General features: G+C 40.4%; 1 protein-coding gene across 1 annotated transcript in view; it reads right to left on the bottom strand.

Annotated features, from left to right (window-relative positions):
* PREX2 (phosphatidylinositol-3,4,5-trisphosphate dependent Rac exchange factor 2) overlaps positions 1-24,208 on the bottom strand; it is a 422,278-nt gene that overhangs the window by 285,313 nt on the left and 112,757 nt on the right. Inside the window, exons 5-7 of the mRNA XM_073631775.1 lie at positions 21,746-21,847; positions 20,134-20,295; positions 9,954-10,087 (exon numbers count right to left, since the gene is read on the bottom strand). Coding sequence (XP_073487876.1) covers positions 9,954-10,087; positions 20,134-20,295; positions 21,746-21,847 — 398 coding nt within the window. The remainder of the gene's footprint in view (positions 1-9,953; positions 10,088-20,133; positions 20,296-21,745; positions 21,848-24,208) is intronic.

Below are 24,208 nucleotides of genomic sequence, written 5' to 3'. Positions count from 1 at the left end.
CTGAAGCAGGTGAAAAGCAGAACTTCTAAACAACTAGAGGGAGTACGCCTGGTGTATCTTCACCTAAGCAGATTATTATTTTTATTAATTATCCTTTAACCCAGGGGTCTCCAAACTTTCTAACTGAAGGCCAGTTTACTGTCCTTCAGACTTTAGGTGGGCCAGACTGTGGCCAGTGGGGATAGAAATTGTCCTGGTATAATTGGCAGGAAAAACAATGCCCCATCTTTGATACTAGGTGGAGGAACAGTGCCCCATTTCTGGTGATAATGGTAGGAATAGTGCCCCATTTTTGTGTCAATAGGAGCAATAGTATCTCATATCAGTGAGATAAATAGTACCCCAGGGGCAAGCAAAGGGCTGCATCTGGCCCCCGGGCCACAGTTTGGAGACCACTGCTTTAACCATTTGATGCCTTTTCTAGCACTTTTTGTATAAATCAGTGTTTTTTGCTAGAAAATTACTTATAACCCCCAAATATATATATATATATATATATATATATATATATATATATATATATATATATATATATATATACATATATATATATATATATATATATATATATATATATATATATATATATATATATATATATATATATATATATATATATATTTAGCGGACACCCTAGTGAATACAATAGCAATGGCTGAAATTTTTTATGTCACACGGTATTTGTGCAGTGATTTTTAAAATGCAATTATTTTAGGAAAAAATACATTTTAATGAATGAAAAAAAAAACGCTCTATACACACATATATAAAGTAATAATAATAAATAAAATAATAATAATACAGTGGGGCAAAAAAGTATTTAGTCAGCCACCAATTGTGCAAGTTCTCCCACTTAAAAAGATGAGAGAGGCCTGTAATTGTCATCATAGGTATACCTCAACTATGAGAGACAAAATGTGGAAACAAATCCAGACAATCACATTGTCTGATTTTTGAAAGAATTTATTTGTAAATTATGGTGGAAAATAAGTATTTGGTCACCTACAAACAAGCAAGATTTCTGGCTCTCACAGACCTGTATCTTCATCTTTAAGAGGCTCCTCTGTCCTCCACTCATTACCTGTATTAATGGCACCTGTTTGAACTTGTTATCAGTATAAAAGACACCTGTCCACAACCTCAAACAGTCACACTCCAAACTCCACTATGGTGAAGACCAAAGAGCTGTCGAAGGACACCAGAAACAAAATTGTAGACCTGCACCAGGCTGGGAAGACTGAATCTGCAATAGGCAAGCAGCTTGGTGTGAAGAAATCAACTATGGGAGCAATAATTAGAAAATGGAAGACATACAAGTCCACTGATAATCTCCCTCGATCTGGGGCTCCACACAAGATCTCACCCCGTGGGGTCAAAATGATCACAACAACGGTGAGCAAAAATCCCAGAACCACATGGGGGGACATAGTGACTGACCTGCAGAGAGCTGGGACCAACGTAATAAAGGCTACCATCAGTAACACACTGCGCCGCCAGGGACTCAGATCCTGCAGTGCCAGATTTGTCCCCCTGCTTAAGCCAGAACATATCCTGGCCCATCTGAGGTTTGCTAGAGACGATTTGGATGATCCAGAAGAGGATTGGGAGAATGTCATATGGTCAGATGAAACCAAAAGTAGAACTGTTTGGTAGAAACACAACTCGTCATGTTTGGAGGAGAGAGAATGCTTTGTTGCAACCAAAGAACACCATACCTACTGTGAAGCATGGGGTTGGCAACATCATGCTTTGGGGCTGTTTCTCTACAAAGGACACAGGACGACTGATCCGTGTACATGAAAGAATAAATGAGGCCATGTATCGTGAGATTTTGAGTGCAAATCTCCTCCCATCAGCAAGGGAATTGAAGATGAAACGTGGCTGGGTCTTTCAGCATGACAATGATCCCAAATACACTGCCCGGGCAACAAAGGAGTGGCTTTATAAGAAGCATTTCAAGGTCCTGGAGTGGCCTAGCCAGTCTCCAGATCTCAACCCCATAGAAAAACTTTGGAGGGAGTTGAAAGTCTGTGTTGCCCAGCGACAGCACTAAAACATCACTGCTCTAGAGGAGATCTGCATGGAGGAATGGGCCAACATACCAGCACCAGTGTGTGACAACCTTGTGAAGACTTAAAGAAAACGTTTGACCTCTGTCATTGCCAACAAAGGATATATAACAAAGTATTGAGATGAACTTTTGATATTGACCAAATACTTATTTTCCACCATAATTTGCAAATAAATTCTTTCAAAAATCAGATAATGTGATTTTATGGATTTGTTTCCACATTTTGTCTCTCATAGTTGAGGTATACCTATGATGACAATTACAGGCCTCTCTCATCTTTTTAAGTGGGAGAACTTGCACAATTGGTGGCTGACTAAATACTTTTTTGCCCCACTGTATATATATATATATATATATATATATATATATATATATATATATATATATATATATTTCAAAGCTTCCGAGCATGCGTCAAATTGTTTCCGAGCATGCGTAGAAATTTTGCACATAGAAATTTGTACAGATGATCGCATTTTCGGATAGGAACTTTTTCCGATCGAAAAATTGAGAACCTGCTCTCAATCTTTTCCTGGCGGGAATTCCGCCAGCAAAAGTCCGATGGAGCATACACACGGTCGCATTTTCTGACCAAAAGCTCTCATCAGTCTTTTGCTGGCTGAATTTCCGATCGTGTGCATGTAGCATAATAGTGGTCCTGTGACAGATTCTCCCACCTGAGCTATGGATTTCTGCAGCACCTCCAGAGTTACCATGGGCCTCTTGGCCACCACTCTGATTAATGCTCTCCTTGCCTGGCCTGACAGTTTAGGTGGATGGCCAGTTGTGCCTTCCTTTTTCCATTTTGGGATGATGGATTGAACCGTGCTCCATGAGATGTTCAAAGCTTGGGATATTTTTCTATAACCTAACCCTGCTTTAAACTTCTCTGCAACTTTATTCCTGACCTATCTGGTGTGTTCCTTGGCCTTCATGATGCTGTTTGTTCACTAAGGTTATCTAACAAACCTCTGAGGGCTTCACAGAACAGTTGTATTTATATTGAGATTAAATTACACACAGGTGCACTCTATTTACTAATTAGGTGACTTCTAAAGGCAATTGGTTCCACTAGATTTTAGTTAGGGGTATCAGAGTAAAGGGGTCTGAATACAAATGCACGCCACACTTTTCAGATATGTATTTGTATGTTGCAAACCATTTATTATTCTCCTTCCACTTCACAATGTGCCACTTTGTGTCATATCATCACATAAAATCCAAATAAAATACATTTACGTTTTTGGTTGTAACATGACAAAGACATGACAAAGTGTGGAAAATTTCAAGGGGTATGATTACTTTTTTAAGGCATATATAGGTATATATATATATATACACAGTATCTCACAAAAGTGAGTACACCCCTCACATTTATGTAAATATTTTATTATATCTTTTCAAGTGACAACACTGAAGAAATTACCCTTTACTACAATGTAAAGTAGTGAGTGTACAGCTTGTATAACAGTGTAAATTCGCTGTCCCCTCAAAATAACTCAAAACACAGCCATTAATGTCTAAACCGCTGGCAACAAAAGTAAAAGTGAAGTGAAAGTGAAAAAAAATTGGGCCCAAAGTGTCAATATTTTGTGTTGCCACCATTATTTTCTAGCACTGCCTTAACTCTCTTGTGCATGGAGTTCACCAGTGCTTCACAGATTGCCACTGGAGTCCTCTTCCACTCCTCTATGATGATATCACGGAGCTATAAGAAGGAGAGAGCAAGGAGCTGGTGGATGTTAGAGACCTTGCGCTCCTCCACCTTCCGTTTGAGGATGTCCCACAGATGCTCAATAGGGTTTAGGTCTGGAGACATGTTTGGCGAGTCCATCACCTTTACCCTCAGCTTCTTTAGCAAGGCAGTGGTCGTCTTGGAGATGTGTTAAATAATAATAATAAATAAAATAAATAGAATAAAACACCCCTTGTAATAGAAATAAGGATGACAGGTCCTCTTTATGGCGAGATCTGGGGTCAAAAAGACCCCAAATCTCTCCTTTACCTTTAAAAGCAAAATATTTTAAAAAATATAGTAAAACTGATCTTTTGCTTTAAAAAAATGTTTACTTCCACCCTGGACCAGAAGTGACGTTGTTATGTTGCTCTGGTCCTCTAGGGCCATAGAAGCGATCAAAGATGATCTAGTCTTTTATTGCCTCTGCGACCAGCCAGCTGTTAGATTAATTCTCAGGTACGCCGGCGAGCGGCGGGAGGGGGATGTCTCCTCCCACTGCTTCTGCTTCCAGCAGCTCATGAGCCACTCAAAGCGCTTTCATGAGAAAGCCAGCTGCCACCTCAAAAGAAAAAATACTGGGGTTATGGCTGATAGCCTCAACTATAACCCCGGTAAACAACTTGCAAACTGCAACATATATATATATATATATATATATATATATATATATATATATATGTATTGCAGTCAGCACTTTAAGCCAGGGGTGTCCAACCTTTTGAGCATCCTGGGCCACATTGGAAGAAGAGGAATTGTCTTGGGCCACACATAAAATACACTAACTACAATGATGAACAGAAAAAGTTGGGCAGATCACAAGTTAACACAATCACTGATATAGATAATGTACCTATCTAAGTAATAAAACTTTTTTTTTATATAAAGTTAAAGATAGCAGCATAAAACGAGTGCAATATTTGACACTGTTTTTGACAAACTAATGTATCAATATTTGGTTCGATGGATATAGTAGCAATTCTCAATGAATTCTCAAGGTGCTCATCAGATATTTTAGATCTAATTTAGCCCTTTGCGTGCTTCATCTGTGAAAATAGTTGCTCACAAATATAGGTGCTGCCGAAAACTGATGACATGAATAAGACATGATTGTGAAGAGTGAGATATTTCTCTTTGGGACTATAAGTCTAGTAACAAGATGCAGTCCATTTTTTCTTTGGCCGCATGTGTTCGCTAAGTGTAAACGCATTTTTACAAAAAATTCTAAAAAAATCAACACTTTAAAGTAAGCTTACAATTTTGTGTTGCGCCTCATTCATATCTGTGCGGGGCCGCAGGTTGGGTGCCCCTGCTGTAAGTCATATCACATTAAATTGGGTGTGGTGAGTTTACCGAGAACATAAAGATTGTCAAGGTAATGCAGAGAGTACACTTACAATTCTACAAAAATGTTAAATCTTTTTGTCCAGTTTTAAAACGGCACTTTAGCTAAGAAAAAAAAACTGCGCGCAGGAAGGTTTTTGACTCCAGAGGAGACATACATTCTGCTTGCAAACACTTTTAGAATGTACAATGACTTGTGCTGGGATCCTAGGCCAGCCAACTAAGATGGCCAAAGATGCCAAATCCGAAATGAGATCGGGTGAGGACAGGTAATGTGTTACCGGCAGGATCACTAGCACCTTGCACTACAAATTAAGATCTGGTTATTCCTACCATGACCAAACATGGCAGTAAAGTAAAAAAAATCATGTAGGAAAAAAGTTTGTAAATTTACGCACAATAGCTTCTCCTTCTACAGTGCAGAGGGTGACATCACCATCCTTCTGGCAAGATCCAGGGGAATGCCAGGTGTTTAAATTTCATGAGACAAAGTGTACTGGGCCATCATCTCATTACATGTGGGCATAGCTCCCAACTGTCCCTGATTTCGAGGGACTGTCCCTGATTCCCTCTGTCCCGCTTTCCTCCTCATTTGTCCCTCATTTTGGCCTGATCAATGTAGTTGTATATAGAATGCACTTTTTTATCTTACAAAAAGTGTTTCCCAGTGCTAAACCTTTCAACCAATTTCTAAATTGCAAATTTCAAAAGCAAATATAAGGAATAATAGTGGTAAAAAAAGCATTTGTGGGTTTAACTAATAATTTTTGTATAATTCAATTCATTTTTTTTCTTTAACTTTATTAGGGAAGCCTGAATTAATTAGCTTTTTTAGTGCAAGGTCCAATTTAAAGTGTAAGTTGATTTATTATGTACTATATACTGCTTTTTCTTTTCATGCTATTTGGAAGAACTATCAATGATGTTAAGTTGTTATTTTATTTATACCTTTGTGTGTTGAACAGTATTTTTGGGACATGCTTACTTCTATACTACAGTTCAGCAACTTGTCAGTGTGGATTGTATTTATAACCATAGAGGGGACTTCATGTTTGATATTGTTTGAACACTGCTGTCAGCAAGTTCTCTGACCATCAATATCCCATTTCCCAGAGGAAATACAGGAATGTAAGAGATTATTTATCTAAAGAGAAGTGGAGGGCCAAATGCACAAATGCAAACAATTTACAAAATTTTAAGAGACTTCCACAAGACATCCTCAAGCATCGCATGGTCAGAAAACCACTATATTTGGAGCTATAGCTTTTAACAAAATGAAGAAAACAACCAAAAGACACGTGCAGTCTAAACAGGGTCCTCATCTTAAATATGCAGAACAGACATTACTTTTTTTAGACAATGCACACCAGGGACAGGCATTCATAAAGAGACAATACACACCAAAAAAAAAAAGCTGGGTGGCAGACTGCAGACTGACATAAACCACCTTGTGTCTGTCTATGACCACCTCTCCTGTTGCCCGTGCTGCTAAACAAGTCTCATTTGCACAGAAATCTTCCTCTGAAATCTGCAGGAAAGCTTACACTTCCAGGAGTGTTGATCGCCTAAGTTCTCTGCAGCACTTAAAGAGGAAGTAAACTCTGATGGGTGTTACTTCCTCTTTGTTTCCCTGCAAAGGTAAAGCATAATAGCCCATTATGTGACACTTACCTGCAGGAAAAGCCCGCGATGTCCTCGTTTTCCTCGCTAGTAGCGAGCATCCATTCTTCACCCCTCTTCCTTCCGGGGGCCGCGAACTCCAGCTCTGTGACTGGCCGGAGTTGCGTGACGTTAAATGAGTTCACTCCCGCGCATGCGCACGAGAGCTGCCTTTAACGGCATGACCCGAGCTAGAAACGGCACAGTGTGCCCTTTCTAACTCTGGCGCATGGGCAAAAGATTTGCAAATATCTCCTAGACCGTGCAGGTCTGGGAGATATTTCAAGCGCTTACAGGTAAGCCTTAATCTAGGCTTACCTGTAGGTTAAAGTGGTTGTAAATGGCTTACAACCACTTTAATGGTTCCTCCTACTGACCTCCATGTCACTACTGTGTCACGTAATGTTGTAGGGGACAGTGGGATAAAAACCAAAGAGTGCAATAAGGAACACAGAGGATCGACACTCCCGGTAGTGTCAGGATCTCAACAGACTTCAAAGGAAGATTCCTTTATAATGCGCAGCATTTGGCAGCATGCGCCCCAGGAGGGGTGACAGTTTCCTCTCAAAGGGATAGAGTGTAGACATTTTGAGGTTGATTTACTAAAGGCAAATAGACTCTTCAAGTGCAGTTGCTCCAGAACTTAACAAACGGCAAAAGCTCTGGTGACTTCCATCGTCCAATCATTTTTTTAAATTTTCCTTGCACGTGATTGGATATTCTTTGCAAAGTGAAGCCTTAATTAATTTACTAAGCTCTGGAGCAACTGCACTTGCAGAGGGCAACTGCACTTTGCAAAGTTCACAGTCTATTTGCCTTTGGTAAATCAACCCCTTTATTTTACCTAAAAGGGTCACAATAAACAGGCCCTGTTGATTGACCATATTTTAGGCATGTTATTCACCTATAAAGGCCTCCCTTATATTGATATTCAAAAGCCCTGAGACTGCTGCTGGGCGCCGCCATCTTAGTTGTGATATCAGCAGCCCCAGCAGTGATGCTGTTGTCATTCTTGTCAACGAACAGCTGAAAAATGGAGTGAAGTGCAAAAACTGCTCTATCGTCCCTCCAATCTCAGCCTACTCTGAGCAGAAAAGAGCACGCAAACAGGGCACTCGCTTAGTACAGACCTTCTTCTCAGTACAGGCACTTACCGGAAAATAAAGGCAGGCTGCCCTTCTTTGTGTACATTTGTCATGTGACATATCACATGATCAGAGAGGGGAAGAAGTAGAAGCTTTGTTCCCTGGGGGTGGGAATCACTATGAGAAGGAGGTCTGCACTGCAAGATACACAGAGAGTGGGGAAAGCAACTCAGTCCAAGAGCTTCCCTCTCAGAGCCACCATACTGCCTTCAACGCCCTTCAGCTACCCTGCCTCCCTAAAGCCTCGTACACACACTGAGAATATTAGACAAATGATCTTTTGTTTTTTTTTTTTTGGATGCTAGTCTTATATCGAAAACCAAAAGGTTACTAAAATTCTCGTACAACAGAATACAACTTCCAAAGTGACGTAATGTGATGTATTGTATTTTATTATTTCTAAGCATCTTCGGATTTTTTTTTGGACAACTACTGTACTTGTTAAAATGAAAATCATTCGTTCTGATATTGTACGAGAAAAATTTTCGTGTTTGTCCCTTCGGATAATTTCGCATGAACTGTCGTGATCGGCTCTCGAAAGCTGTGTACTAACGTTCAGATTATTGTACGCTTGCTTCGAAAGTGATATTTTTAGTCGGATTTTCTGATCGTGTGTACTAGGCATTAGGGTCACACAGGGCCCATTAGTTAAATACACCCCACAGCCCTAGCCCTACACCCCTACTTCATCCCACTGACAAATAGCATTTTTTTCTTTCTATTGACACCCAGGGCGTAGGGGCATTTTTTTCCCTTTAGCGACACCACCAATGCAGGAAATGTTTTCCCTCACATTGGTACTGGGTCTTTTTTTCTTTTTTCAATATTAGCCCCTTATTTTACCGCGGGACAGTACTGCAGAACAGAATGTACACCACTATTAAACTCATACATTAGTTACTTTTTTGCACAGCATGCTGCGTGCTCTGCTATTAGTCCCACCTCTTACTCCACCCATGGAGAGGCACAGTTAGCAATCTTTGCTCTCTGGACACTGCATGATCTTGTCCCGACACTGGAATCAACATGTACAAAAACTCCTTTGTCCTTCATCCTCATTTCACCTCACTTCTATTTGCACTTTTAGGCTTTTTCTTTTTGTTGGGCCGCTTTTGTGCTCCCTGTCCCCCGGGTTTGCTCCTCTTTCATCTCCTGGACAGAGTTTACCCCGTTGGAGTCACTCCCATTCTGCTGTGATCTTTGATACAACTATTCTGCTGATGGTGCCCTTTGTACATTGATTTTTGTAAGTATGTTCATCATGTAGATGAATTGTGTTCCAATTACGGTATCTTGTATTATTATTTATTATTTTTATTTGTAAGTTTACCTTACTATATATATACTTTTTTGTTCATGACATGGTTTTCCCACAAATACAATATATACAAACATATTATGGCTGATTCCTGATGAAGTGGGTGCTGCTCCACGAAACGTGTAGAGACTACAGTTTGAAAGTGCACCAATTCTATTGTTTCTCCAATTTTGTATATATGTTACTTTACTTTCAGTAATATGTGTATACTGTGCTTGTTTTTATGACACATGTAGTGTCTACTTTGTTCAATTTTAATCTTTATATGGAATAAATTGTATATTTTTTAACATACAAATATCTACTTTATTTGGCACATTTCTTAAAAGTCCAATGAACAAAATATTTTCTTTTGGTTCGTACATGTGTTAGGGACTGAGTTCTGCCATTGTCTCAGCACTTGTGACCTGCCTCTTTCCTAATATATGAAAACACATCAAGTTCACCTGGCGCAAGAAATATACCAGTCACTGCTGTAACTGGTATATTTCCCATTTTGGGTTGACTTGATGTATTTACAGTATGTACAGTATATTCTGTACAGACATAGTTGCCTGCATATACAACTACATATAATGAAATAAAAACAAGTCAAGTAAAAATAAAAACACATTCATACCAGTGCATACATTATATCAATTCCATTGACCTACAGTATAAAATTAATTCTCTGACTCTTACCGATGTTTTCTTTTGCAATATACTAGAAGGTTATCAAAGAGGAAGAAGATCCGCTCTTGGATATTCCCAGATGAAATCTTCTGAAGGACACCATGCATTAACATCTCACTGCATGTGTCCGTTACGCTGGATCCCTAACAAAGCAAACAAAAGTATGAAATATATCCATTACACCAAATATGTAAATGACCTTGTACAAGATAAAAAGAAATGTTTTTTTAATCAGTACCAAAACAGGGAGAAATAAGTAAGAAAACAAAGATGTACACTCTTTTCAATGTCTATGTGTTTTCTCTTATCAATTTGCATGCACAAAATATGGTTAATTTGAAAGATAACAGCGACAAAAGATATGAAGAAAATGGCTAAAATATAATAAAGCAAATATAAGAAACATACTCAGATAGTAAGAAAAAACATTAATCTTTTGAAAATATAATGTGATAAATGAAATCATCTAGTATAATTGCTTCTACTGAAAAAAAAAATCTTGGAATTATCGAATATACTAACCTAAACCATCTGAAATATGTCAAAGATATTCAATAAATGGGTGCATAATAGCTTAAAAAGGTGGTAACGAAAGATATTAAAGCAAGTGTGATGGAAGGCCTCAGTTTTTATCTGGTTTACAAAATGTAATATTTTAACCATTAATTCCAATAATAAAGTGTTCAGTAAGTGATGTAACCCAATGAACTGCACATGCATTAGCATCTCTCTATCCCATATTTCAGTTTGATGCCAAGAAAGTTTTGGATCCCACAGCTCCTGCTCCCCTGTGTCAGTGAGCGGCAGCTGCAGGGGAGAGGGGGGATCACTCAACAATGGCGGGGAATTCTGGGAGCTGTGGTGTCACCCATCCCATAACCCGTTGGGGCTCCCTCACAAGGGATCATGTGACTGGATCAGAGCGGACTAAAACTAGGTAAGTATACAGATCTTTTTTACCCAGGTTAGGCAGGATAGGTAGCAGGAGAAAGAAGTAGATATTTTTAAGAATAGTTAGTGCTAGGCAGGAATTGCAGTATTTTTTAAATGCAAGCATTGTATTATTTTTGAACTGGAGTTTTGCTTTTAACAACTTCAGTGCTTGGGTTGTGAACTTAACAATGCTAAATAATTAATGATCCACATTACCTGCAGCTACAGAGGTATTAAACCCAATACCAAAAATGTAAAATATTGCAGCTTACCAATCATAGATGTGGTGGCAGCATTTGTTTTCTTTTTTAGACTTTTTCCTCTCTGTTTTCACCTTATGATCTAGCCAGTAACACACCTCCTGTATTAAAGTACCCACACTCTGGAGAAAGGAGCACAGGGGCAAAGCAGACAGCAGCATTGGATGGGGAGTGCTAGATGGACTAGCATATTTAGTTACAGTAACAAACTGAATCCAAACCCTAGCTCACACTGCAGCTACAGAATCAGTTTCTTTCCTTTTGGGATAAAGGTTTTACATGAATAAATAAAAGATGATCATTGAAAGCACCCCTTTCAGTGGTAAATGGTTTGTCTCAACACTCTTAACTAATATACTGTATTTGCACAAAAGCTTGTTCTGTAACTGATATACTGTATTTGCACAAGAGCTTGACTTACCGGTCAGGTCACCAGTTGAAAATAAAGGAAAGAAAGCCTTAAAGTAATGCAGCCATTACATCTAGGCATTGATAAGCTGCAGTATAATAAATGTTTGCTTTTGGGTTTAACACCACTTTGACCTCTTGCCCACCAGCCACTGTCGTTATCCGGTGGCAAGTCGGCAAGGCTGCACAATCCGCCGTAGGTGTACGTCGCCCGCTTTAAGAGGTATAGGGGGCCGCATGCGGCACCGGAGCTGATGTGCGAGGCCGGCGGCCGCTATGTCCACCAGCGACCCGCAATCACTCATGAGAGAGACAGAACGAGGATCTAACCATAGTTTAGCCTCCCTAAAGTCTGAAGGACAATAAACTGACCCTTTGTTTAGAAAGTTTGGAGACCCCTGCTCTAAAGAGGCCTTGCAGCCATACAGATATATTTATACCATAGATGTCCCCTCAGTGTTCAGGAATCCACAACATCAGATAGTAATACTCTTATCAAATTGCATGTCTATATCCTGCATACAGAAAAACTCACACTCTGCACAAAAACTTGCCAAGTGTGTCAAAAAGCTCCCTCAACAGTACAGAAGGCCCCTAAAAAAATATACAGATGTACCTCCAGACTGCAGTAAATAACATAACATAGCAAAGCAATCTACTGTAGCGCACCCCTGGGTCTACTGGGAGCAGAAAGGGCACCTCCAGATACAGGGAGCAGGCTTACATTCACCTCAAGACTGAGTCCATGGCTATAATGGGAAGTTGAACAGAATTTAGGTGCCAATCACTTCAGGTATTTTTCAATGCTTTAATGAGAACTTGAGGAAAATTGTAGGAGAGAGGTTTAGGGGAAGTTTCAGATACCTTTTTAGCAGATTGCTTACAGACTCCTTGAATCCAAAGGACAAACAGCTTTCTCTTTAGAAGATCTTGAATACCCAGATAAGTCTCTCTCAGACTTAGCAGCCAGGAGCACTCTTGGATAAGTCCCTCCCACAGACTTAGCAGCCAGGAGCTAGTTACCTTGATTAAATTGTAGAACAGCTTGACAGTACCAGAACCTTTAAGCTGACCCAGCGGTACGGTAAGGGTAGTTTAGATATAGGTGCGTCCTCCAAACGAGTCACTAGGCCCTTCTGAGAGACCATCCTTCATCCTGGCTCTCTCTAGCAAGGATCCTCCCCTGGATCTCCTCAGCTTGGCTCGGTTTCTTCCACATAGGCAAGACAGCCTAAGGACCACCTCAGGATTAGTAGGCCCCAGACAGGCTTCTGGGCCTACTGCAGAATAGGTAGCAATACATCCTCAGGCCAGAAGGGCCCCGAGATAAGAAATGACCAGAGCACATGGCATCTGTACAATAAATACCCCTTCCCAGAATGCACAGCAGCCAGGAACCTCCTACTGGGCTGTTTCTAGAAATAAAATATTCATTACAGCTCAACCTAGTTGTAATTCTCACACTGTCCTGTGGTACCAGTGACACCTACTGGCAACTGTGGGAAATGCACAACCCAGCCAAGTTTAGAACAGAACCAAATATACAATCAAATCTGACCTGTTTACAGCTCAGCCAAAAACTAAATTTACACTATAGCCCCCTTTTTAGGAACAGGGGGCTACACTACCTTTTCAAAATCATAAATATTCAAGTATTTCATAAAAATAACTGAGAGCCCACTGATGAGAACTTTGATAAGGCCTACTATAAAGTTACATAGTTAGTCTGGTTGAAAAAAGACATAAGTCCATCTAGTTCAATCAATAATAGGGAAAACATTATTTTGCTCCAGCAGGGGAAAAAATTCCTTCCTGATCCCCCAAGAGGCAAATGGATATACCCTGAATCAACTTTACCTATAAATGTTAGTAAATGTATTTTATTGGGATTTTCTGTGATAGACCAACACAAAGTGGCACATAATTGGGAAGTGGAAGGAAAAGTGTGACATGCGTTTGTATTCAACCCCCCTGAGTCAATACTTTGCAGAACCACCTTTCAATTCAATTACAGCTGCAAGTCTTTTTGGGTATGTCTCTACCAGCTTTGCGTATTTAGAGAGTGATATTTTTGCCCATTCTTCTTTGCAAAATAGCTAAAGCTTTATCAGATTGGATGGTGAGCGTCTGGGAACACCAATTTTCAATTCTTGCCACAAATTCTCAATTGGATTCAGGACTGGACTTTGATTGGGCCATTCTAATACATGAATATGCTTTGATCTAAACCATTACATTGTAGCTCTGGCTGTATGTTTAGGGTCGTTGTCCTTCTGGAAGGTGAACGTATGCCCCAGTCTCAAGTCTTTGCAGACTTTAACAGATTTTCTTCTAAGGTTGCCCTGTATTTGGCATCATCCATCTTCCTTTTAAAGTGGGAGTCCCGCGAAAAAAACATTTTTAGATGTCAGCAGCTGCAAATACTGCAGCTGCTGACTTTTAAAATAAGGTCACTCACCTGTCCCAGGGTCCAGCGATGTCGGCACCCGAGACCGAACCGTCCCTCGATCCTCGGGTGCTGCCGCGGCCATTCTCGGTGAGGGAATCAGGAAGTGAAGCATTGCGGCTTCACTTCCCGATTCCCTACTGCGCATGCGCGAGTCGCGCTGCGCTTTCTCAATGGTCCCCGCTATCTCCTGGGACCTGTGTCTTTCCCAGGAGACAGCGGGGGAGTGCGGGAGGGGGCGTGACTCCCATGGGAGTCTATTCCCAGAAGTGGGTGCAGATACCTGTCTTAGACAGGTACCTGCACCCCCCTTCCCCCTGAAAGGTGCCAACTGTGACACCGGAGGGGGGGAGGAATCCGATGAGCAGAAGTTCCACTTTTGGGTGGAACTCCGCTTTAACTCTGACCAGCTTCCCTGTCCCTGCTGAAAAAAAGCATCTCACAACATGATACTGCCATCACCATGTTTCACTGTAGGTATGGTATGTTCAGGGTTAGGTGCAGTGTTAGTTTTCTGCCACAGATAGTGTTTTGCTTTTAGGCCAAAAAGTTTAATTTTGGTCTCATCTGACCAGGGCACCTTCTTCCAGATGTTTGCTGTGTCCCCCACATGGCTTCTCGCCAACTGAAAACGGGACTTCTTATGGCTTTTTTTCAACAATGGCTTTCTTCTTGCCACTCTTTCATAAAGGTCAGATTTGTGGAGTGCATGACTAATAGTTGTACTGTGGACAGATTCTCCCACCTGAGCTGTGGATCTCTGCAGCTCCACCAGAGTTACCATGGGCCTCTTGGCTGCCTCTCTGATTAATGCTCTCCTTGCCCGGCCTGTCAGTTTAGGTGAACGGCCATGTCTTGGTAGATTTGCAGTTGTGCCATACGCTTTCCATTATCGGATGATGGATTGAACAGTGCTCCGTGAGAGGTTCAAAGCTTGGGATATATTTCTATAACCTAACCCTCCTTTAAACTTCTCCACAACTTAATCCCTGGCCTGTCTGGTGTGTTCCTTGGCCTTCATGATGCTGTTTGTTCACTAAGGTTCTCTAACAAATCTCTGAGGGCTTCACAGAACAGGTGTATTTATACTTAGATTCAATTACACACAGGTGGACTCTATTTAGTAATTAGGTGACTTCTAAAGGCAATTGGTTCCACTAGATTTTAGTTAGGGGTATCAGAGTAAAGGGGGCTGAATACAAATGCAAGCCACACTTTTCAGATATTTATTTGTAAAAAATTTTGAAAACCATTTATAATTTTCCTTCCACTTCACAATTATGTGCCACTTTGTGTTGGTCTATCACATAAAATCCCAATAAACTACATTTACGTTTTTGATGTAACATGACAAAATGTGGAAAATGTCAAGGGGTATGAATACTTTTTCGAGGCACTGTATATACTTCTAATATCGTTCCTATTTACTGTACCAGCACTAAAACCATATCCCTGCAACGGTTTATAATTTGACTGAACAGCCATAAGTTTAAGCTCTTAAAATGGGAGAAGCTGGACAAACGTACCATTGGTACGTTGAAATTTTGAACAGGATGTTATAGACAAAGATTCTCATTTTTATTTAATTCTCATGTTTTATTAGGTAGGTAAAGTAACAATGAATTCTGTTTTTTTTTGTTTTATTACAATCAAGTATTTGTAACTCAATAAAAAAAAAACAGCTTCCATTGTTCCAAGCCTCCTCTCCAAACTCCTTTTTATGCTGCTGTGACCCTGCTCCCTATTAGAGGGTGGCTACATTCGTTCTCCATGGTCCCTCTGTACATAGGAACATAACCCCCCTCTCTTGAGAGATTTACTAGGAACTATGGACTATTAGAATAGTGCACATGACCAAAACTAACGTGCACTGATTGTTCTGAATAAACAAAGGTAAGAGGGAAAAGGTGATGTTCATGAGCTCACAGAGGACATTACAGAAAACACAGTAAAAACCGTTAGGTAGTGCATGTGTATTGATTATTTTTGGAGAAAAAGGATATTGCTACTTTTGCTATGGTGTTTTTAATTCTTGGTTCTGAAACCAAAGGTTTCAAGCAGGGTACGAAATGAATGGGAGAGCATGCCCACTGTCTTTAAGGAAAGAAATCATGAAAGGTCTGGTTTTGTAGGCCAACTAGTAATAAGGGGGTTATGTTGCAACAGATGATCGTTTATTGCCAGGATGTCCATACTAATAAAAAAGCCACATCATATCGTTTGCAATGGGGATGTAAGCCATGCTTTGATCTTCACTAATTCTAAAAATAACTATCTTTTGCAAAGCCATGCCTCCATGTTAAACGTTTCCTTCTGTTAGGAAATCTCTTTGTTTCTTCGTTCCTATTCCTAAAGATCAGCCGAATTCCAGATGTTTATTCAACAAACCCAAATGTGTTACACGACAAAGAGTTCAATGGTGTATCTCATTTGTGCTGATACAGAGATGTTTCTGTGATTGCTTTGTTAGGGTCGGTTCACACTGGGGCGACTTGGGATCCGACTTGTACGCCCTCAAGTCGCCCCAAGTCGCCCCAAGTCGCTTTGCATTTAGATTATCATGGTAGGCAATGGGAGCGTCTTAATTGACACTACTGAAGTCGCTCCGACTTCAGAAAAGGTTCCTGTACTACTTCTATCCGACTTGTAGGCGACTTGTACCCATTCAACTCAATGTAAGTCGCCTGCAAGTCGGATCTCTCAAGTGACTTTGCAGAGAAAACCCCTCCCTCCCCCCTCCCTCCCAGAGAGGTGATTGGCCACAGTCGAAGTCGCCTGTCATGGAGGCGACTTCAAGTCGCCTCGTAATTTGCCGAAGTCGTGCTGAAGTCGCGCTAAAGTCGCGCTGAAGCCGCGTTGAAGTCGCGGTACAAAGTCGCGCTAAAGTCGTGTTGCCCATGTGTGAACCGACCCAAACGTATTGTAAACAATCACCTTGTAAAACAACTCATTCAGTTTAATATAGAAATGAAAAGCAAAACATTTTTGAATAGATTAAAAAACATATATATATATATATATATATATATATATATATATATATATATATATATATATATAAATACCTTTTTTCCTTTTTTTCTATAAGTGTTCACATTCCCTCTGTTCTGCATAGAGCTGGAAGGGGAGAAGCAGCAGCACACTGAGCTTCCCAGCACAGCTAGAGAACTGACAACGGTGTGCTATTCTTCTTAGTGTTGTTAGTTTTTAATAGCAAAGCAGAGGGACTGGCAGGAACACCAGGGATTTCACATAAAGGAAGCAATACAAAGAGAACCGGATACTTTCTCATACAAGTACATGGTACAGCAGGCAAATCAGGAATATGAAGTGTTGGGGTAACAAACGCTTTAAGGCAAATTTATGAAAATACACATGCCTCATGGGTAAAACCAACGGTTCATAGGGTTTACCTTCAATTTAATTTGTTGGTCATGCGCTAAAATCTTTGGGTACAAAAAATGACCTGATTGCCTTTCTTTGCTCAACAAAATGATTTACCGAGTTTAAAAAGTTATTAATGCCAAATGTCAGCCAAAAGCTTTCCTTTGTTCTAGATTGAGTGAGGTAGGGTTGAAACCTTTATTTTTTTTTATTGCCGCCACTCCACTTGCCCTCAATTCCCACCACCATCACCAGTACACACAGAAAGTAATCTTTCCAAAAGGAGCAAAGACAGCAATGTTGGGTGTTGCCTGGAAGGCTATAAGGCTACATTCGCACTGGCGAGAGCTGCAGAGAGCCCCATATAGCTGTGGTGGCGGTGACCTGTCATTATAGTGAACAGGGCTGACGGCCGCACCTAGGCGCTCTGGGCGACAGCACCAATCAGAAGATTCCTGCCATTACAATTTGCACCGGCCTAAATCACCAGTGTGAATGTAGCCTATTAGTGGTAATGCCCAATTCATCTTCAGTCTCATGCCAGGACAGTACTGGATAGTGCAATACCTGCCTGAAGGTCATCAATGCTAAGCTCAGCATAGGAGGTGGGACTCCTTAGCTGTCCAGAATACTTAGTTGCAGTAAAGTGCTTTCTTATGTAAATATTTTCTTTTAAGATGTAAGATACATTGTTATAAAAGTTTACCCCTTGTTTTCTCCTCTATTTTCTTGTCCCTTTGGCTGTCCCTAAGGCTTGGTTCACACTAGTCCATTTTGTGCGTGCTGGGTTTGAGTGGGCACATTAGTTTGTAAGGTCTCTGAGCACAGAGGTTGATATAAATAATACTGACACCCTGCAAAGTATTGGTCCACATTAGATTAGAATAACAAAATAAATGCAAAACTTTAGCAATTTCAGGTCCCAGGGAACTCCTGCTAAGGATAGTCTATTGGGAGTCATTGGGGAATTACCCTTTCCATTGGTGAAAAGTGCAAATAGTACCCCCCCCCCTTTACAGTGGTGGTTAGAATGCCTGCTTAAGGATCCCCTAGAAACCTCTAAAGGAACCATAAGGTTTCCCCTAGGGAAAAATAGCTGTCCTAAACGGTAGGTTTTCACAATTTTTAGTGCATAAAGTGTTGTTTTTAACCACTTCAGACCAGGCCATTGTTTGCGATATGGCACGGTGTCCCCTTAACTGACAATTGCGCTGTCATGCAACGCTGTACCTAAACAAAATTGACGTCCTTTTTTTCCCACAAATAGAGCTTTCTTTTAGTGGTATCTGCTCACCTCTGCAGTTTTAATTTTTTGTGCTATAAACAAAAGAGCGACAATTTTGAAAAAAACACAATATCTTTTACTTTTTGCTATAATAAATATCCCACATTTTTTTCAAAAAAACCAATTTTTTCCAGTTTAGGCCGATATGTATTCTTCTACATATTTTTGGTAAAAAAAATCCGCAATAAGTGTATATTGATTGGTTTGCGCAAACGTTATAGCGTCTACAAAATAGGGGATAGATTTATGGCATTTTCATTATTATTTTTTTTTTTTACTAATAATGGCGACAATCTGCGATTTTTATCGGGACTGCGATATTGCAGCAGACCATACTTTTGTTTTTCCTCCCCTTTTACATTGAGAGTGATTATTAATGTTTACAACGTATTAATTATAGATATATAAAGCATCTGCTCCTGATGAGTGGAGGTCATCCACGAAACGCGTCAAGCTATGTTGATACCATTATCATTTTTACAGTCAGGATCATTCCATCAATTTTATTCTGTTTTATTGCAATGTGTTGTAACAATCATGCACTTTTATGAAGTTATTATTATTATTATGGATTATTATGCTATTTTATTATGATGTTTTGGTTGTACTCATTATATATGGAATACATTTTTATTCTATTATACTCTTTATGTGCATTGTATTGCAGTTTAGTAATTACAGTTATATAACGAACTGGTTAGACGCAATTTGCATCATGGTCACCCCCCCAGCTGTATGTTTCATACAAAGTCCCAAACCTCTTTCTTTAATGAATTGTCATACATGCTGATCTTTCTAGACATGCAGTGTCTTTGTCCTGTGAACTGAACTAAAAGTAAAAACATTCTTATCTGCCTTCCAAGCTGTCTTCTATAAACTACTAATTCACCCCCCCCTTATGTAATAAAGGTGAATAGAGTTAGAGATGGTATTGAAATTTCTCTGCAGGGTGCCTAGTTCTCTTCCTGGCACACATTCCATTATGGTGAGGGATGATAGCTTTGGTTCTATTGAACTGTACTCAAGATGGTCAGAGAGACAGAGACCCTCTCCATCCTCCCTTCTCATCCATTCAGAAAAGACCATGCATTTACACTGAATGTAATACAATCTCCAAATATGGGAAATAATCCTGTCATTCATCTGACCCCCCCATTCTGAGATTGTTTTACATTCAGTGTAAACAATGCACAGGCTTTTTTCAATGAATGGAGGGGGTGGGGGGGAGGCAGGTCACTGTCGGACCATCTTGAATGCAGTTTGACCTAAAGACCAGAAGCTATTAATCCACACAACGCCAGAAGTTCAACACCAAGAAGAGGACCGGACACCCTGCACAGAAGATTTCTACATGAAACAGCATGGGGTATACTTCATCACAGATTAATAATGTGACTGTAGCTGTAGCCGAAAAAACAAATTTTGACTAATATTCAACTTTGAGAACACAAGGCTGCTTTCATAGACTCTCACCTCCCAGCCCTCAATATGGCTCTGCCATTCCTCTAACATTTCTAATTTCTCCATCCTTCTCTTGGCCTCATTAATATTGGAGCACACAGCCTTCATCGCTTGTAGTGCCTCCATCACATTTGCATGGTCGCTGTGCCTCTTTGGGGTCCTCTTCAGTAACTCCTGTGTAAAAAATATTTAGATAAATATATGCATATATTAAATTGATGCAACAGTTTGGGACTTGATTGTGGGACATTTCAAATAAGTAATATTTAGTAGTAATGCCCATGCCAGCGTTTCGTTTTCACAGCACAGTTTCATTTTGTCAACAAGGGTGGACATACATCATTCAATATTCTCGTACAATTTTCCTTTGGATTTACCAAAAACCATATAATAGGAGGTCAAACCTAAACACTTTCAATTGATATGCAATCAGGCAGGCCCTTGTACTACATAGTTGAAGGTAAATCTAAAGAAAATTGAATAAGACAATTGTATAATATATGGCCAGCTTTATAGTCAGAGTTTAGTTTTGCCAGCAAGATCCCACCTCCAGCACAAACTTTAGTCTTTCTCCAAAAGGGGAAGTTTCACTTGTTTGCAAACCCCCCACCCTTCTTTTTAACAATTGGAATTTTTTTGAGGGGGGGACCAAGTACCTGGTTTTGGCAGGTACCTACTCCCACCTCTGGTCAGATCGTGGCGGTGATCCAAGCAGAAGTTCGGCCCCTTTCCGTCCCCTGCAGCCCTCTAGGACACATCAGAGGTTCCAGAAGATTGCGGGACCTTTCACATAGAGCAGCTCATCTCACACATGCGCAGTGGGAGGCCAGCTGTGAAGCCACAAGGCTTCACTGCTGGTTTCCCTTAGTTAAGATGCCGGTGCCTGAACCTGAAGCCAACTGAAGAATCGACATGGTTGAGGACAGTGCTGGATCCTTGGACAGGTAAATGTCCTTATATTAAAGTCAGCAGCTACAGTATTTGTAGCTGCTGACTTTTAATTTTTTTTTTTTTTTTTTTGGGGGGGGGGGACTTAAGCTCCTCTGTAAGGACACTAGTATAGCAACATGTTTCACCCCACCATAGTCATTTACAGAAAGATAGACAAATACCTATTTAGTAAAGTAACATAGGCCAAATGCAAACAAGGGGTTGGCTGCAGTGAATTGGGGCATCGTGAAAATAGGGCTGAACCTAAAAGAAGTTTATGGCATCTTACAGTTCTATTTGAAACACTTTCATTTGCTTATTTTCCTTGGAAGTACCGGGGTAGCCATAATGCTCATCTAGGCATGTTTTGTCCTGACGGTGCATATCATTTATATTAAAAACACGTTAAATAACCTATTACAACACACATATATGAATAATGGATGTTTTTAATGCATATACAGTACATATAAAAACATCCTGGATATGAGGTGTGCTCAGTATTGATGAGACTGTTCCACAATGATCACTGTTAGATGTCGCCTTTATTGTGCCAAGTTTGTTCTGCATAATAACGGGCCTGTTAAAGGGAGAGCAAGGAAAGGGAGGCTGATTGTATGAAAGACATTGAAATAAACTGAGTAGCATGCTTCACCCTTCTAATAAGATCCCCTAGCAACCAGGGCATACTTACTCTCAAAAGAAGTGGGTACTTGCATATTCTCTGTATTGGAGCAACTAGATATCCTTCCAGAGGAACATCTGTGTTCTTCCTTCCACTAAGTACCATGCAATTCTAAAAACACAAACAAACCCAGGTTTTAGGCAGATCCTGGCTATGTCATTCACTTTTTCCATGCTCTGATATTCTCCCGTGGGTGTATGCAATGTGTGCTTACAGGAGAGTTCAGATTTGTACCATACGTGGTTTGCTGAACTTCAGACCGCTACAATTTACTAACAAACAGGAAAAAAAGGATTCATTTTTCCATATTCAAAATCACTCACTGTTTCTCACCATAAAGTTAATAGACTTAACAATTCATATAAAATAGACATTTTACTAATGTGTATAACTGTAGCTGTTACGCTAAACTGCAACTTTTGTAAAAAAAAAAAAAATGTTGGCATACCTTTAAATTCCATATCTTGGAGTAAAAAAAAAAGAAAAAAGGGGTTGATTCTTATTCCATGGGTAATATGCCGCGAACTTCAGGTGATTGGACTCTTTACTGGGTACTGCCCCCAGTGTAGTAGTATTATCCCACTGACTCTGTGAGGCTCCAGTTGTTTAGCAAACAGTAAGATCACAGAGGAAGAGGAAAGGGACCCATGTCATGTTCTGTATTCCAAGATATGAAATTTACAGGTACTATATGTCAAAATTCATATTATCTAAAACGTACAGTACAGGGCACAGGAATTAATTCCTAAACCATGGGATGTCCCCAAGTAATTAATCTAGAAGCGGGCAACAAAACTGCCAAAACTGCAGCAGTAGGCCCATAAAAAGAACAGTAAGGGTCAATGTACCTGAACAGACGAGAACAGAAGCACCTTGTAGCCAAAGTAGAGATGCACAAAGGCTCTAATAGACATCTGTCAAAATACAGTTCCCTGAGGACAGAAGTCCTGGAACAAAGGCAAAATAACCACCCAGCCAGGTGGAAGAGAAGGACAGAATCCCACAGAGGGACCTATGGAGGAGCAGAAGATGGGTCAGTTTAAAAGGGAATACATGCCAGGCAGCCACATTTGACAGTCCTGACCTCATCCATAAGGCAAATTGTAAGTGTCTGACATGTCTTCAAGGCAGGAAATAGGGAGGAAAATTGACATTTCCACAGAAAGTGAAAAGAAAAGTCCCAGGGAAGCAAGAAGGGCTGGCTTCCCAGCTGCTTTGTCCCCATGTAGCACAAGAAAAGGAGGGACCCCCAGGAAGAACACATGGGGAGCCAAGGCAGAACTACAGCTGTTAGGGTTAAAGTAGTTGTAAACCTCAGACATGAAAAACATGTGTACTCGTCTCTATCCAAAACACTGAGTGTGATTTCTCTCTGCTGCCTGGTTCTTCTGTTTTCTGCATGAGTCCCTTCTGACAGATTTTCCTGACACCAAGAAAAAAAAGTTGATGAGAAGAGTTCCAGCATACAACCTGTGTTTTTTTCCTGTAGTTGGAGAAGGGGAGTGTGTCCCTTCCCTCCAATAAGACTCAGAGTTCTTCTTCCTTAGCTGTGCAGTGTGCAAATTCAGATCCCTGTCTCCTGGTTTGTGCTGCTAAGAGATCCTGACAGTTTCTGTGTACATTTTGTGTGTTGAAGATGGCTGTACAAGATAGATGGTTGCTTACTTTTTCATCATGCCATGCAATCACGGAGGTGTGTAATTGGCCCTAAGTTTTTTATGCAGCAGGACAATGATCCAAAACATACAGCCACATACAGCTATCTTTAGCATAAAGAAGAACAAGGGGTCCCTGAAGTGATGGTTCAGAGGCCTGATCTCAACATCATCGAGTCTGTCTAGGGTTATATGAAGAGACAGAAGGATTGGAGGCATCCTACATCCACAGAAGATCTGTGGTTAGTTCTCCATGATGTTTGGAACAACCTACCTGCCAAGTTCCTTCAAACACTGTGTGCACTGTGTGGACCTAGAAGAAATGATGCTGCTTTGAAGGCAAGGGGTGGTCACATCAAATATTGATTTGATTTGTATTTCTCTTCTGTTCATTTACTTTCCATTTTGGATATATTGGAACCCAATATAGTGGTTGAAATATGCTTTACTGTTGAAAATGAGAGAATTAGAGATGCTGGGAGATCACTGGATCAGCAGGAATAAAAGAGAGGGAAAATCTCCCCAATGGGGCCATGGACAGCAATACAACCCTGACAGAGGTTATAACCCTACCCTACATTGTCCAAAATGAATACAAAAATGTCAGACTTATGGTTTTAAGTCTAATGCAGCCTACACGCGAGCGGACTTTTCGACCGGACTGGTCCGACAGACCGAGTCCGGCAGACAATCCGATCGTGTGTGGGCTTTATCGGACCTTCAGCGGACTTTTCCAGTCAAAAATCTGACGGACTTTAGATTTGGAACATGCTTCAAATCTTTACGTTGTAACTCTGCCGGACCCAGAAATCCGCTC

Source organism: Aquarana catesbeiana, linkage group LG05 (genome assembly GCF_042186555.1).
Source record: "Aquarana catesbeiana isolate 2022-GZ linkage group LG05, ASM4218655v1, whole genome shotgun sequence".
Classification (NCBI taxonomy): Eukaryota; Metazoa; Chordata; class Amphibia; order Anura; family Ranidae; genus Aquarana; species Aquarana catesbeiana.
This window is presented reverse-complemented; position numbering and strand designations above follow the sequence as displayed.